The 17,110-nt window shown below is 42.4% G+C and overlaps 1 protein-coding gene across 1 annotated transcript in view; it reads right to left on the reverse strand.

Moving 5' to 3' along the window:
- Positions 1-17,110, reverse strand: part of LAMB4 (laminin subunit beta 4) — a gene marked incomplete at its 5' end in the record, with an annotated part of 95,338 nt that overhangs the window by 53,760 nt on the left and 24,468 nt on the right. Inside the window, 5 exon segments of the mRNA XM_081079719.1 lie at positions 1,905-2,036; positions 6,935-7,085; positions 7,631-7,710; positions 10,012-10,121; positions 12,569-12,748. Coding sequence (XP_080935845.1) covers positions 1,905-2,036; positions 6,935-7,085; positions 7,631-7,710; positions 10,012-10,121; positions 12,569-12,748 — 653 coding nt within the window.

A 17,110-nucleotide genomic window follows, 5' to 3' on the forward strand; every position in this document is an offset into this window, starting at 1 on the left:
TTTCTGGGCCAGCAGCTCCTGTGGTGGTTGGTGGCTGTCACGCACTGCCACTCCCTTCTCTGAGATTGCCTTTGGCCCATGGGAGCCAGCTCTCCTGGGAGGTGACCTGGATCTGCCCTCATAGCCCACAGTCATGACTGACTGATATGGGACAGAATACAGTAGGCCGGCCCTTGGGCCTCAAGGGAGGGCAACCTTTTGGTGCCATTTATATTTCTGAGCTAGACCCTACCCCGGGACCCATCCTTGCCTCAGTTTCCGCCCTCCCCAGCCTACTGCCCTCGCTCCCTTACAGGTTTCTCCTGCTGACCACTCCCTCAGTAAACACATACACATGAATCTCTGCTTCCAGGAACCCATTCTGACAGTACCTGTGCTCAGGCACACAAACACGTTTATATAAAATGGAAACAAAAGTTTCACCAAACACTGCCCTTGTTTTGTATTCTTTTGTGTGCTAAGTTGACCCTGTCCATTGATTTCATCACCTACTTACTAATAGGCACGACCTACAGTTTGAAAACTACGGATCTAAGTAGTTTTATAGAGACGGAAATAGTTATGTCCAGATGTCAGGGCAGGGAATGTCAGAAAAAAGAAAACGCTGAATTAGGTCTTCAGGGATGAGTAGAAGGTTTACAAATCAATAATACAGAGGTGGTCATTTCAGGAAGAGTTAGGAGCGTCGCCTGTGGAGCAGTGTTTCTCAAAGAGCTGCCACCGACCGTCCATACCAGAACCACCTTGGGTGCTGCAGAGTCCCCGATTCAGCATCTCAAGGGGAAGGCCCTAGAATCTGCCATTGAAACAAACTCCCTCGGCGATACTTACAGTAACAGTTGAAGATGAGTGATCTGTGTCACAGGGAGCAAGGGGAAGGGGGCAGTGACTCATCCCCACTCTTCTCACTCAGGTGGACTTCTGATTGAGAAGCCTGGAGGTCAGGAAAGGCTTTGTGGGATGTGGCATGGCATAGAGACCGGAAAAAGAGCGAAGCCACATGACTGGTGGACACGGGCATGGAAGGAGGAGCACCGTCCATAAGCCCTCGCTGGCCCCTCAGCTGGAAGCCCTTCCCCCTAACCTGAAGTCCATATCATAGACGCGTGCCTCTTTTAAGCACCTACCGCACCCTGGCACACATTCGCTCTGTGTGCACACGGCTCATTTCCCCAACAACAATCTGAAGGACAGGCTCCATGACTAAATATTTCTGTTGTCATTCATTCAACCGTTTCATTCACTCAAGAAGATCTCCTATATGAAATGAACTGTTTCAGGTGCTCAGTTTGCAAACAAGACTGCCAATGTCTCCTTTCATTTGCTTTTCCAACATGCCCATTCATCGTGCAAACACAGGAACACTAGTGTAATGAATGACCCAAAGCAGCGCTGACTTTGAGTGAATAGTAGTTGGTGGCTGTGAGGTCCTCAGGTCTCCTCTGGCCTTCAGAAGCCACTGGAGGCAGGGCTCTGAGCAGCTGGCCTCATCTTAGCACTCAGAGCAGCACTGACCAATGACAACACCCTCGGATGGAGGGCATAGCCACGCACCACCCCCAGGGACATCGGCGTAGTATTTTCTCCAGTGAGGAGGAGAGCCATTCCTTAGCACTGCACCTTCTCTTAACAAAATGACAAGCCGTGATTTCATGGTACCTATGTGCCAACTCTTCAGCATCCAGCTTTCTAGAAATTTTCGTTGTGTAAAGAAATAAAGCTCTCGGAGCTTTCCCCAGAGGTTCTGATGACTTTGAGCTTGTCTGTTCCTTTCCTCCATTCTGTTCTTGAGGATAAGAGCATACAAGGACTGCGCGCTTACATGAGACAGGATCGATTCTGAGGCATCACCGGGGTTAGCTGTTCATGGCACGATAGACAATGGCCATGAAGAAAGGGCTTACCTCACTCTGCTCGTCGGCACCTATGCTCTGCTTCTGATTTCTCTTTAGTATTATATTTCCTTTGTCAATTACAAAATCATTTGCTTGTTGCTGGAAATACACATCACATGTAGGCAGAGCTGTTGCTAAAATCTTAAAAAGAAATGACAGCTTAAGTAACAAAAGTTCCAATTACACCATAGTTCAAGAGTTTCAGATCATACCATCATTTAAAATGTAATCGTGATACTCATTTAATAGCCTCAGGAAGAAGTCATGGAGAGAGTTTAAAATTTTTTCTTTTCTTTGTAAACAGGAAATTTTTCGAGGTGCTAAGACCACGTGTTGGGTTTTCTTTTGAAAGGATGCCATACTAGTGGAATTCTAAACTGGAAAAATATTTATTCTTATTACTGGTTTCATGGTGTTTAAAAAAAATTACAAATGCTATGTTTTAATATGAAATCTCAAGAAGAAAGTTGTAGAAAGTCAACAATAGGCACGGTACAAATATTGAAAGATTTACTAGACAGGGTAACTTTTGACAAGCTCCAGATCAATTCCTGCTAGTTCTCACAGGTTGTAGGATTTGGCCTGTCAGCTCTCACGAGAGATCATACCGTACCAGGGCAGCCGATTCCCCCAGCCAGACGAAAGCAGAAGAATCGCACTCATGCACCTCCACTTTCCTTATCATCCTGGGCTGTGTGGGCTTCTCTTTTATATCATCTCCTTAGTTCCTCATTCAGCTGCCGACCCAATCAGCATCTCCAACTGCTCATTTCCAGATTTTCACTGTACCCTAGATATTGGTGTTTGCTTGGTTGATGTTTCATTGTCAGTTTTACAAACAGAATTTTTAATTTCACAGGTGCCCTTGTTGCTTCTCGTCATTAGAAGGTAGCCCTGTGGTCAGCTGTGGCCACTTCAGGACCCTCTTATTCCAGTGCTTTCTGTTCAGAGTCTCACCACACTCTCTGACCAGCTCCTCCAGCCCTCGGAGAAGAGGCCTCCTTGGACAGGCCACACTGGGATTATGTGTATTGGTTCTCTTCCTTTTGTTTTTGACTCACCAACTATTTTCATCTTGTAACACAAAATTATAAATTGTATAACTAATTTTATACAGAAAACACATTATGGAATGAACTATATACTATACTATATTAAATTCTATTCTATGTTAAATTCAATCAACATTACCTTTTGTGACCACAGGTAGTTTTTACAAGACAACAAATCAGTGCTTCCCAAACTGCATACAAATCACTTGGAAGTCGTGTTAACACGCGGACCTGCTTCAGTAGGTCTGGGGTGGGGCCTGAGATTCTCCAGGTCTAACAAACTCCCAGGTGATGCCAACACTGGTGCTGTACAGACCACATTCTTGAGTGGTAAGGATGTTACATAGACTGAATGTTTGTGCCCCTCCCCCCAATTTATATATTGAAACTTAATTCCCAATGTGATGGTACTTGAAGGTGGGGCCTTTCGGAGGTGATTAGGACATGAGGGTGCAGCCCTCATGAACGGGATTAGTGACCTTATAAAAGGGACCCCAGAGAGCTCCTTTGCCCCTTCTGCTATGTGAGGATTCAGCAAAAAGATGTTTATAAGCCAGGAAGGGGCTTCTCACCAGACATTGAATCTGCCAGTGCCTGAACCTTGAACTTCCCAGCTTCCAGAACTGTGAGGAATACATTGTGATAAGCCACCTTGTCAATGGTATTTTTGTTTTAGCAGCCCAAACAAAGACAAATACATATATATACAAACATACCTCATTTTATTACACTTGGCTTTATTGTACTTCTCATATGTTGCTTTTTCTTTTTTACAAATTGAAGGCAAGACCAGTGAAAAATTCATGACTCGCTTTATTACGGCTGCCTGGAACCAAGCCTGCAATAACTCAAAGGAATGCCTGTATACAACCTTTTGAAGACCCACCAAGAAAGTTAATTGTCATTCTTTTTAGTTCTCCAATTTGAGTATCAAAACAATTGTTCATAAGCTGTGATCTTTGATTCACATCCTTTCAGATCTCTGTCTCCATCCTTTGCCTTCTTTCTGCTGCCCCTGAACTTGGTCCTTCTTTATTCCTGTCTGGACTATTGCAGACTGTCATAGGCTTCACTTCGGCTAGCCTGCATTTATAAGACACTGAGCACGTTATTCCCTTGCTCAGAAAACCTCAGCGAGTTCTCATCACCCAGAGAATAAAATTTAGCCACTTTAATAGGAGAATCTAATGTTCTTCTCCAATACTTCTTCCCTATACAAACTTCCTGTTCTACTTGTGAATACAACTGCATTGCTTCTCCTCTGAGCTGTTATAACTTTTCCTTGCTAGACTGTCTTCTCACCTCGTTTACCAATTGAAACCCTATTGTTTTCAATTATTCTACCTGTGCGTTAAACCTGTTCATAAAAGGTCATTCATGGCTCCTGAATCCTAATGCACTTATTGACTCTCCTTGTCATACAGCACTGCCCCCATCCTGAGTTATCTGTCTATGTGTTATGTAAACGTGTTAGCTATAGTTGAAAACGGAGAGGGCAGAGACTCTAGTCCCTTTCTATGCCACCCTTAGCCTGAAGTTCGGCATTATGCTCATGGATGGGCAACATATTGATGGCTTAAGAGCAAGTTTTGAAACCAGACACACCTGGATTCAATCTAGGCCCCACTGTCCAACAGCTTTGTGACTTTGGGCAAGTTACTTAACCTCTCTGTTTTCCCTCACCTGGAAATTACAGATGATTAATACTTAGGTTGTTTGAAAAGCTGAATGAGATAAAGTATATAAAGTGCAAAGCACAGAGTATGAAATCGATAGAAGTTTTATTAGTATCAGTGGCAGCAACAGCATAGTAAGTGCACAATAAATATTTGTTAAATGAATACAGGAATAATTAAATGGTGTCTAACTTAAATTCTTTCTACTACACCTAAAGATCATTTTCTTAGAGGAGAGGAAAATTATTCATGTTATTACCCTTTAAACACTTAATATAAATCACCTTGAATTTCCTTTCCTTTGTTATAGGTATTACTTTCCAATCCTTTAAGCAATTTTTATTGCCTTTTAAACCCATTCTGTATCCTCAATATTTTTCTTTAAGCCATAGAGAGATGAGTAAGGATTCATGTCAGACAGTCCATGTACAATTTGGAGCTGTATTAGCATAAGTGATATTAACATACATATTTAATCACTTGTCAGCACCCTCCACCTGGTGCATACTGAATAAATGTTAAGGAATAGTCCATCTTTTTTTAGATAATCATGCTTGTTTTGTATCTTCTCATCTGAAAAATGGGAACTATTGTATTTGTAGTTGTATAGGATAACACTCTTGTGTTTCTCCTCTGCTCTCACTATTAACACATTCACAACACTTCTGACACCAGAAATGTCGGTTTATTCACACTGAATTCACACCAGCTGATTCACAGAACTCAGGGAAATACTTACATTTACTGGTTTGGTGTTATATAATAAAGGATATGATACAAGATAAATAGTCAGATGAAGAGATACGTAGGGTCAGAATGGAGCTTCTGTTCCCTTGGAATAGGGGTACCCCACCCTCCTGGCACATGGATGTGTTCACCAACATGGACGCTCTTTGAACCCAGTACTCTGGGGACTTTTATGGAGGCTTCAGTACACAGGCATGATGGGTCACTAACTCAATCTCCAGCCCCCTCCCCTTCCTGGAAGTTGGGGGCTGGGGCTGAAAGTTTCGAGCTTCCAATAAAGGCTTAGTCTCTCTGGTGACCAGTCCCCATCCTGCAGCCACCCAGGCCACCAAGAGTTGCCTTTTTAAAACAAAGAACCCTCCTATCTTCTCCTATCACCCAGGAAATTCCAAAGGATTTAGGAGCTCTGGGTCAGGAGCCAGGGTCAAGACTACTGTCTTTCCAAGATTTTTTTCATCACCATTATCAAGTAGTCATGCTAAAAACCATGACGAAGAATGCAGACACAGAATTGTTTCACTGGGACTCCACCCACCACAGTTGTAAGTTGAAGTAGGGACAGCGAAGGTCCCCTGCGCCCACCCCAATTCCAGTCTCTAAAAGAGCAAATTCCAAGACTCCTTTGGGGCATTTTTATCTTTCCCATGGTGTCCAGATAAGGAGGAGACCTCAAGAAATGACTTAGTCACTGGAACCTGGCATGAGCTCCCCTGTTTTCTATGCAAGCGCTGCTTTCCAAATCGATTTTCAGGTGCTTGCTTTCCTTGAAGACTTTCACCTACATTTCCTGTCCCTTGGTCATGTTCCCATCTGTGGCTGGAGCCACATGCTTGAGAATGTTATGGCAGGCAAATCCGTATTTTCTCTAATCCTTTCACTTATGTGTGTCTGCACCTCTAACAAGACTCTTAGAAAACTGTTTTTAGGAAATATATCCCAGAGGACTGTGACTTTTAGGAAATGAAGAAGAGCTCCAAATGACACTTAAAATCACATGCTCCTGTAAACCTCACTGGCTTCAGTGAAAACTGATAATCTGAAAGCTTCAGGAGGCCAGAGACCACATTACGCTGCTTTCATGTACCTCATACATGAATTCATGCATGCATTCATTTATTCATTCATTCATTCATTTATTCATTCATACATTAGCAGGGATCTATCAAGTCTCTACTACGTGCCAGGCACTGTGCAAGGCATAAAATAACAGTGGTGAATGGGAGACATATCCTCCCTTTCCTCTCATGGGTGATAGCGCTTGGGGATGATACAAGCAGAAGCTCAATAAACACGTTCTATCTAATGAGTACGTCGAAAGATCAAAAGACAAGTCCATTTCATCACAGCTTAATCCAATTCACATTCATGTCCCAGGCTCTGTGCTGAAACTGGGATACAAAGATAAACAAAATGCAGACTCTGCCCTCAAGAATTTATATAATCTGCGTTCCATGACGGAATAAAAGCATTCCTTTCCAAGTACTTTACCCGTGATCTCTAGGGTGTGCAGTATCACTGGCCCTTGATTACATGGAGTCTGTAGAAGAGTAAATGAAATACAAACCAAAGGTGCCAGTCCTTGGAGTGCTGTGGCTTCCTCGGCCTCATAGAGATAGAAATTCAAAGGAGCAAAGAAGTAGCCGGGGGCTGGTTCAGTGCAGCTATGGCCAGTGACATGGGGACGGCACTTACACTGCCCATCCTCGGGGGAGCACCTGAGGAAAAACAAATGTATCTGAGGGCAAGTATAAAATGAAGACATGAGGGTCCTGGGCTCACTGCACCCGGAATTTAGATCCATGCTCTGAATCAATCGATCAATTGTGGGGAGGAGGATGAAAGGCCCTATAAGTCTGGCCTTGAAAAGCAAGTCCAGATCCATGAAACCTGGTAGCCACTTCTTTCCTCAGTGGCTCTCTGATTCTGCTCTTAAAACTGGGAAAAGGAGAGTAGAGGACCTCTCTTTATAGGGTGGCGAAAGTTGGCGTGTTAGGCAGTTGAAGTCACACATTTGCAGGCATCTATCCCATCGCCTTATGGGAGATCCAGGCAGTAGAACTGTCACCTCACCCTTGGAAATACTCAAAGTAAAATAAATCAACTGGGCTGTCTCAAGATCATCACTTTTCTATGTCCTTTGCTTGTCATGGAATAAACTCCTTCACCTGTGAGTATGAGCATATCAGAATCGAATGTGCTTTTATGTGGGAATGTGAGTGAGACATATTGTCATAAAACTGTCACTCATTTACTGACTTACACGTTAGAATAAGCACCTCCAATATCACAGTCACAGGGAGAACATCTGTGGAGATGACTTTCCAGTCCCCAGTATCCAACCTACAAAGAAAAAGTGCTCAGTTCATTCAGCTCTGAGGATATTTACTGCTCTGAAGTGTAATATTAGAAGCACCACAATTCAATTTACACCTGGCCACACAGCATGAATAATCACACAATAGTCTTTTTCGCCTGTGCACTTGGTAATGACTGTCAAGGACACATGTCTGCCATTCCTGGGACTTGCAGTGAAGGGGACAGGCAAGTGTCTTCAAGTGGAAATGCCATGGAAAGCACACAAGGTCTCTGACAGCACCATTTAGCCTCCAGCTGGGTTAAGACCAGTCAGAGGTTCTTCAACTAGCCTGTTTGTAACCGCTTTTATAAAACCAATAGATCCCCTTACTGCAAAATCTCTAGGGATTTTTACTTACACAATGCTGAAACATTTGGGGGTAAAAACGTCAATCAAGCTAATTTTGAGATCTTATGTGAATATCTGTTTAGTAGAATCGCTTGTTTATAAATAAAGTTGTTTGGGCATAATAATCCCTCTCCACGAGAGTCAGCTCTGTTGTTTAAGACCTTTTCATCATTGCAACATCTTGACCTTTATTCAGTATAAACAACTGGTGAGATACAAACAACTATTTTTTAAATCTGATAACATTTACCAAAAATGCTCAGAAAAACACCCCTCAAATCTCAGTTTAATGTGCTCAGATAAAATTAAGTTCTTACTAGGGCATGGAACAATTGTTTTACATGGATTTGTTATAAATATCCATAATTTTTTTCCCCATCCTGGTAAAATTTTACACCTAATTTTACTCAAACGATTTATTTTAAACATTAAAAGTGGACATACTTAGTTACAAAATGCAGCAAAGGACTTTTCGTATTTTTCCCCAAACCAAACTTCAGTTTAGGCAAAAACAATGTGAACTGAACCGCTTCCCTCAGGATGTGGTTGTGGAAACTTCCTCTGGGCAGAGCAGGCTGTCGTGTTGGCCACCTCGGTGCAGGTCCAGGGCACCGTCTGAGAGACGTGGATGTGGGGTGCCTGGCAGACGTATGGGCTCAGCTACAACTGACAAGCCCCCCTGGGGTGGCCCCCTCTCACTTATTTTCCTCCTATAAACACAATCGAGTTAACTGCATAGTGGTACTTAATCTGTCAACGAAAAGCCAGCCTGAATCTAAGATTTGTCTGGAATGATCTTCGTGGATCCTGTTAAGCAGCTCTGCATGCTTTTTGTGCTCACCGAGCTTGGCATGGCTCACCTTCCTCCGTGAAACTTCAAAATTATCTGCCCTGTCTCACATAGAATGCCTTCTTCTTACTTCCTTCTGGTTTCTTCCCCACTTCCTCTGCCCCATCCTCATATGTTTTCAGTAAAATTACTTAAAATATTAGCACAAAACTATGTCCTAATAGGCATGTGTTTCTTATTTATCAGCTACATTTCCTCAGACACGTCAAGGTCACTGCTCTTTTATTAGGTTAGGTTTTTGTTTCCTCTCTAAAATGTCATGGGGGCTGCCAAGATCAGAGAACAAAGAAAACAGTTGGGTTTGGATTCCCTAATTGCACGACAGATTTCTTATGGAGTAAAAATATTTTATGTGACTAATTTTAGACATACATGCACATATGTTTGCTGGAGTCTGCAAAAAATCCAAGCGTTTATTTCCCACAGGAATCTACAGTACATTTAAACCCAATGTTTTTGTTTTTGTGTTTTTTAATGAGCTCATCCAAAATATTTTTAGGCAAGGAGTGGTAGGGGTGGTGAAGGCCTGTGTGGAAGAGACAGAAGAGGCCCCATCTGGTGGGCGGCAAAAAGGGGGCCGATAAATGCTCTTATATTCTACTGCTTGGCACTTTTGAGAGAACAATGGATAAAACTATTGACACAAGCTGTATTCCCTATGCTGCTTGTGTCAATAGTTTTATCCATTACTTTGTAAAGCATATAAATGTCTAATCAGTAACCACAACACTAATTAGGTGTCGTACACCTGAAACTAATATAATATTGTATGTCAACAGTAATTGAAAAAAAACACCAGCAACATCTATGAAGCACAATAAAATGAAAAACAGAAACAAAAAAATATTGACATGGCTGCTTGGTCAGTTCAGTCCAAGCTGGTAAATGTTTAACCACCAGCTCTCTGCAGGAGGGTGGGGGCTGATTTACGGTGTTGGCTGATTTCTGTAGTATAAATACTTTTACCACAGGAGTACCGAAATACAATAGGACAAGTAAAACAATTAATAAGACCAAGTTTCTTTTCGGCACTGGCCGTAGGAATCTGCATATCTTCAGAACGAGGAAATCGCAGACAAATACATACAGCACACTTCTCGCAACGTGGTCCGGTGGCCAGGGGCTGGCACAGGCACTGGCCTGTATCCACATCGCAGGTGGAGAGAGGCAGACTCCCAACAGGATGACAGGTGCAGGCTGAAAGCACAGCAGACACAATCATTCAGTTCTATTGCCCCACTTTTATAAATGTCCTTTACAGCTCACTGAGCAAAACGCATGGCCACCAGAACATGGAGGAGCCTACCCGGCCAAGCTTATTGTCTGCCTGGCTGCGTGACTACTGTGCTGCATACAACCTGCACAGGGGATTCAGGGCCAGACACGTCCAGAGCCCTCGCATAGGTCTACTGGGTGGCAATTAGGAGGAGACAAGAAAGGCAGGAAGTCATGCAAGCTGAGTGGCCGGCACCATCGTTCTGAGTGACGCTGGCAGGGTCGCAGACTAGGGGCAAGGGTTTCTGAGCGACACGGTTATGACTGGTGTTTCCTTCTCTGGGAGGTGCATCTATCATTTCCCTGGTGCTTCTCTCTCTTCCTTGTTGCTTTGTTACTTTCTCTTTTCATTCTCCTCCTCCTCTTTCTCTTCCACCCATAGGCATTTCTGAGTCCTGCTTATGTGATAAAGGCTAAAATATTATGCTCCCAGAGCAAGATACACATTTCGCATGCAGGAAAAACCAGTGTTCATGGAAACAACCCAAATGTCCATCAACTGAGGAATGGATAATGAAGTGTGGTGTATCCATACAATGGAATGTTATTCAGCAATAAAAAGGAATGAAGCACTGACAGACGCTACAACATGGATGAATCCTGAAAACCTTATGCTGAGTGAAAGAAGCCAGTTACACAGACCACAAATTCTAGGATTCCATTTTATGAAATGTCCACAACAGGCAAATCTATAGAAACAGCAGGTTGATGCATGCTACATAGGGCTGAGAGAATGGGGGGATAGGGAGATGGTGGCTAAACAGCATGGAGTTTCTTATTTTTTATAGTAAAATACATTTAACATAGACTTTACCATCTTCACCATTTTTAAGTCTACAGTTCAGTAGTGCTAAGAACACTCACATTGTTGTGCAACCAATCTCCCGAACTCTTTTTTAGTGTAAACCTAAAACTTTATACCCATTAAACACCATCTCTTCCTTTTCCTCCCTCCACCCAGAACTTGGCAACCACCATTCTATGTTCTGTTTGTATGGATTTGATTATTCTAGGTACTTCATATAAGTGGAATCATACAAAATTTGTCCTTTTCTGTCTGGCTTATTTCATTTAGCATCATGTTTTCAAGGTTCATCCATGTTGTAGCATGTTCAGAATTTCCTTCCTTTCTAAGGCTGAATATTCCATTGTATGGACATAACACATTTTGTTTATCCATTCATCCATGGATGGACATTCAATTGCTTCCACCGTTTGGCTGTTGTGAGTAATGCTGTTATGACTGTGGGTACACAGATACCTCTTCCAATTCCTGCTTTCAACCTTTTGGGATATAGCCTGAAGTAGAGTATGGGGCTTCTTTTTGGGCGTTTTGAAAATGTTCTAAAATTGATTGTACTGATGATTACATGACTCTGAATATGCTAAAAATCATCGAATTTTACACTTTAAATGGTGAATTGTACGGTATGTGAACTATATCTCACTAAAGCTGTTACAAAATTGAAAAACAAACAAACAAACACTATTTGGCTTATTCTCGGAGGGCATGAGGTTAGTCCATTAACCGGGTGAAGTGTCTAAAGCGTCTGCAAGGTATGATGGGCAGCTGGCTTGACTGTATAGTTCATTATCCAGAAATTTAATTTTGCCAGCAAACTCAAGAAGATCATTTTATTACAGAAGGATTCAGCATGCTGCTCTCTAAACATACAAACAATGTACAGTTCCCTATATGGGCAAAAATATAGGGTACGATGCTGTGACAGAAGGAAAATTATTTACCCAGATTCCCTAAGGATTCTGCAGCTCTGAGACCCAGGCAGGTATAAACTTCTGTGATCCTAGAGTCAAGGGTCTCTTCATTTGGGTGCATAACTCTGAGATTCTTTCTATTTCTCCGCGACCCCTCCCCTGGCTCTTTATTTTTTTTCTTCTCTTTGTCAGAGGATATAGGACCAATACCAGGAAGGGTGTGAGAAGAAAGGAAGAAAAGTCATTTTTTAAAAAATGAAAAGAAACCACTACATTAAAATTGCTCAAGAAGTTATCAATCTCTGCAGAGATGCATAATGTAATTTAATGAATTTGCATAGGAGAGTCCTAGTGGAGGCTGTTTTTCTAAAGGTTTTGCAACTTGGCATTAAATTTCTTGGCATTTTCCATCGCGTTTGCTCCACCAGGAAAAAAATATGTGAGCGCACCCTGCTGGTCCCTTATGATAAACTCAGCAAACCACGGAGAAAAGTTCTCTACCAATTTAAATAAAATTTGCGGGAGGTTTTGTATCACTTTTAAAAATCCAAAAGAACTCATTAGTATTTACGTTGATCGAATTTTAGAGGTGGCAGAGACAGCTCCAACCTTTCAAACGCATCCGGCTGGCGGCCCAGCTGCTGTTGACTTACGCTGACAGCCCATGGGGTCAGTGGCACTCAGTCCGAAGTAGTTGGGCTTGCACTGGTCACATTTGGCTCCTTCCACGTTCTCCTTACACAGGCACTGGCCAGCCACTGACTCCAAGGCAGGATCAGAGTGGCTCACACAAATGCCTCCCGATATGGTCTCATCAGGGTCACATTCACAAGCTGGGGACACAGATGTGCATTATCTTAGTTAACTGCAAATTGTGGGAAATCTGAAATGTAAGCATAGCATCTTACTTATGCTATAACTATTTTGCTTTGTTTAAATCATCAACTATGTTTAAATAATTAGACCAGTGGCCAAGGGCTGCTCAGAAATATCTCCCAGATATCTCCTTTGTAAATGTTGAAAAATTCCATACATTAAAAAAAAAGACTTAAGTGATTCTAAAGTAAGAGGACCAGAGGAAGATGGCTATTATGAAAACTGGATGATAAGAATAGATCGATTATTTGGGGGGTAATGAAAATGTTTTGGAGCTAGGTAGAGGTGTTGGTTGTATAACACTGTGCAAGTGAATTGTTCTTCCTGGAAAAGCATCTACAAGAAAGAAAGGGAGAACTGCAAGAAATATTCATATCCTTGTTTTCTTTTTGGAAATCTGCTGGTGGGGCAAATCCTTGGGTGAAGAGATTCTGGGAAATGGGATAAACAGTTGCCTGTAGCAAAGCAACAGCGTAAGTTCCAACTACTTTTTGTTTTCAGTAGAAACTTGAACAACTGAAGGAAGGAGTGTCATATGGAAAAAGGATGCTCGTAGGGTGAATGATTCCAGAGGTAGAAGTTACAAAGGGTAGAGCCTGACTGAGTATAAGGAAGAACTCTCTAATAGTTATGGTTGCCCAATATAGCAGTGACCCCCTCATCAGTGGAGGTGTCCAGGCAGAGGCTGGAACAGCACTTTGGTATAGACCAAGTGTGCAGCTTTGGTATAGACCAAGTGTGTTGGTAGACATTACAGGACCATCAAGGTCTCTTGTGTCTTTGTGGTGCTGTTTCTCCAAGGATTCCACCTTTAAGGAAAACCATAAAAATTAAAAAATGAATATCCTGATTCTAAGGAACAATTATGTTCAGTTATACATGTTTGTTTTGGACTAATAAAAACAAAATCCTCAAGTGTAAAGCTATGTTTATATAACAACCGTTTAGGTTACTGAGTTTAGTGGAAAAAAATCCAGTCAAACTCACTGTTTGGAGTCATTGAAGCAATCACTTAGTTATCTGACAGAATCTTTTGCTTTCAGTTGTATGTTATAGGATTGAAAATGGTGATAAAATCTTACTATAGAAAAACAGCACTGAGTTCTGTTTAGTTTGGAAAAACTGCAATTTTCTTCTAATTAAAGGTAGTTCCTTCTAGAAAGAAAGGAACAACCTGGATTAATTTTAGAAGTAGCCAAAAGGAAAAAGCTGAGCTTGATTTGGGAGACACTCCAAAGGGTTAGCACTGAGTTCTAGAGTATAATTTAATTATGCACACAATTATTCTTTAGGAAAGGGAGTTGAGGGAGTGGATAGTAACTTCACTTTGAAATAATCCTATGTCATGGCCCTTAGGATAGAAGTCCAATAAAATCTCTTGGTGTCACACAACTTAATTCTAACAAACTTTTATTATCAGTGAAAGAGTCTACCAAATCTTTGTTTTGTCTGTTTCACATTTGACTGTGTTTAAACTATAGAAGACTTAAAATCAGTCAACTCTGATGCCTGGAATCTGATTATGTAAATATTTAGGGTCAAACGAGGACAACTTAGACAACATTTATATGAGATTGCTCGTCAGTCTTAATACATGTCCTCTGTATACACACACATAAACATGTATTTAAGTAAACTGGGAGAAGCTGGAGAGTCCCATGTTTGTAGTTTCTACAAGCTTCTCATCTGCCGTTCCTCAAGAAAGTCCCTGTTTACAAAGAATGACTTCTTAATTTCATATTGGTCTACTAGTCTTCTTTCCTTGGTTTCTTTCAAAAGCACCATCAAGTTAATACTAAGTGGTACTGAAGGAATAAGACTTCGGTTGATGTGTTCAAAACATTTGGTTTAGCTATTTCTAATCTCTCTCCAGAATCCTAGATTAACTCTTTTAAAACATTATATTTTCCTGATTCCACCTAAGAGAGCAATTTTACCTTTGTTTATAAATCAATAGCTTTTAAAACATGAATAACAGTTGGTGTGTGTGTGTGTGTGTGTGTGTGTGTGTGTGTGTGTGTGATTATGGATTATGGTTAAAAAATGGTAAAGGACACTTAGGACACTGATTTAAAGAAATATATTTTCATATGAATATGAATAGGAAAAGATGGCACAATAGGTTAACACTGTTCATGCCACCTACCATGACCACATTAAAATTACAGTTAAATTATAGAACTATCAACCTTGAGAACCATCTGGACACTAGCTGAATGGAACCCATATAACTAAGGGCATAAAGAAGAGGCTACATCAAGACTGGTAGAAGGGGTGGAGATGCTAAACAGGCTGATCCAACACCCACAGGTAGTGGTTGAGCATCAGAAGGGACACCTTGGTGGTGGAGGTCGCCCCTAAAGAGGGGGGATCCTGGACCCACATCAGATTCCCCAGCCCAGGGATCCTGTGCTGGGAAGAGGCATCCCCACAACATCTAGCAGTGAAAATCAGCAAGGATTCCATTTATCCTGGAGAGAAGAAGGACAGTTGGAAACCCAGATGTCCTCTTAAAGGGCCCATGCACAGACTCACTCACTCGCAGGCACTCACCCTAGGTTCAAGCAGACGGGTGGCAACTCAAGAGGTGCCAGAGATATACAGGGAAAGACTGAGCTGTGTGGCTTCAGGGAGAGGTTTAGAGGGACAGCAGCCATTATCTCTGTGTGGAGCTTGCCTCACATGTAGCCTACATGTGGTCACCATCTTTCCTGTGTTGAGCCCTCCTCCACACAGCCAAATCTAAGAATACATTGGCCTGGTGAACTCTGAGCACCCCACTCTGGTGACTCCCTGGGGCCCCGTGCAGCATTGCTGGGGGCACTCTAAGTGTCTGGGTAGACAACCCTACCCCACACACTGTAGGAAACTTTTCCAGCAGCAGATGGCCCACAGCAGCTTGTGTGGCCACCTGGGACATTTTTGGTGGCCGGCAGTTAGTCCTGGCTCATGCTGTAGACATTCTTGGACAGCTCTCAGGGATCTGCAGGCCAAGGCAAGCAGGGACTGGCCTCAGTCTTCTCTGGGCATTTTGTGGAGTGGCCACAGGCTCAGCACTGCTGCAAGAACTGAATATGTATTAACCTTGTGAACACTACCCACACTACTCACCCCATCTTGGTGACTACCTGGGACTCTGCCCCACCCAAATTATGCGGCACCACCAGGGGCACTGTCAGCATCGGGACAACCAGCTCAGCATTGTGTACCTAAATAGGCACTTCCAGTGGCTGAGCCTTATGGGAAGCCAGCAGATGGCAACAGGCCTAGTGGTACGCTAGGTCTTTTGCTAAGCTGCCCCAAGTTTGATACTGGTAGTAGCCATCCTCAATTTACATTTCCACTCCCACATGTCTCTAGGTCTAGCATTGGCAGCAACCAACCGCATATAGCTTTGTAGCTCCGACCAGGTAGCCCTAGGCCAGTCACAGGCAACAGCTGAATTTGGGCTGCATGAGAGCCCCTCCCAAGAGGCACCTGCAAAAAGAAACCTGGAGGCTGGTTTCAGACCAAAACAGAGCAGCCCCACAAGTGGCACACCCAAAGGTTGATCTCAAAAGGCACAAGAGCCCACTGGGGCAAATCCCCCTCTGAGGGGTCAGCCCCCACACAGCAGCTCTTACACTGTGGGTGTAGCCAATCCTCACAACCAATTATCCTGAGAGTCAATCCCACCCACAAATGGTGAAAAGCAACCAACTACATCAGGAGAACACACACAACACACATAAGAGACACTCCTGGAACATATGGTGCAGATAATCAAGGAGACTGTGCCACTGGACAACACAGGACACATACTACATAAGGCCACTTGAAGACTGAGAGAATAAGAGGTCTATCTAACACATAGAAATGAACACAGAGAGGCAGACAAAATGAGGAAACAAAGAAACAGGTCTCAAATAAATGAACAGGAGAAAACTCCAGAAAAAGAACTAAATAAAATGGAGGCAACCAACCTAGCAGATTAGCAAAAAACACTGGTTATAAGAATATTTAATGAACTTAGTCAGAACTTTAACAAAAAGATAGTAAGCATAAAGAAGGACATAGAAACCATAAAAGAGAACCAGTCAGAAATGAAGAATGCAATAACTGAAATGAAGGATACACTAGAAGGAATCTAGAGCAGACTAGATGAAGCAGAGGATCAAATCAATGATTCATAAGACAAGGTAGCAGAATACACCCAATCGGAACAACAACAACAAAAAAAGAATTTTAAAAAATGAAGATAGTTTAAGGGACCTCTGAGACAACATTAAGCATAACAACACTCACATCATAGGTGTACCAGAAGGAGAAGAGAGGGAGCA

The sequence above is a fragment of the Rhinolophus hipposideros genome (assembly GCF_964194185.1).
Source record: "Rhinolophus hipposideros genome assembly, chromosome: 18".
In the NCBI taxonomy this organism is placed as follows: domain Eukaryota; kingdom Metazoa; phylum Chordata; class Mammalia; order Chiroptera; family Rhinolophidae; genus Rhinolophus; species Rhinolophus hipposideros.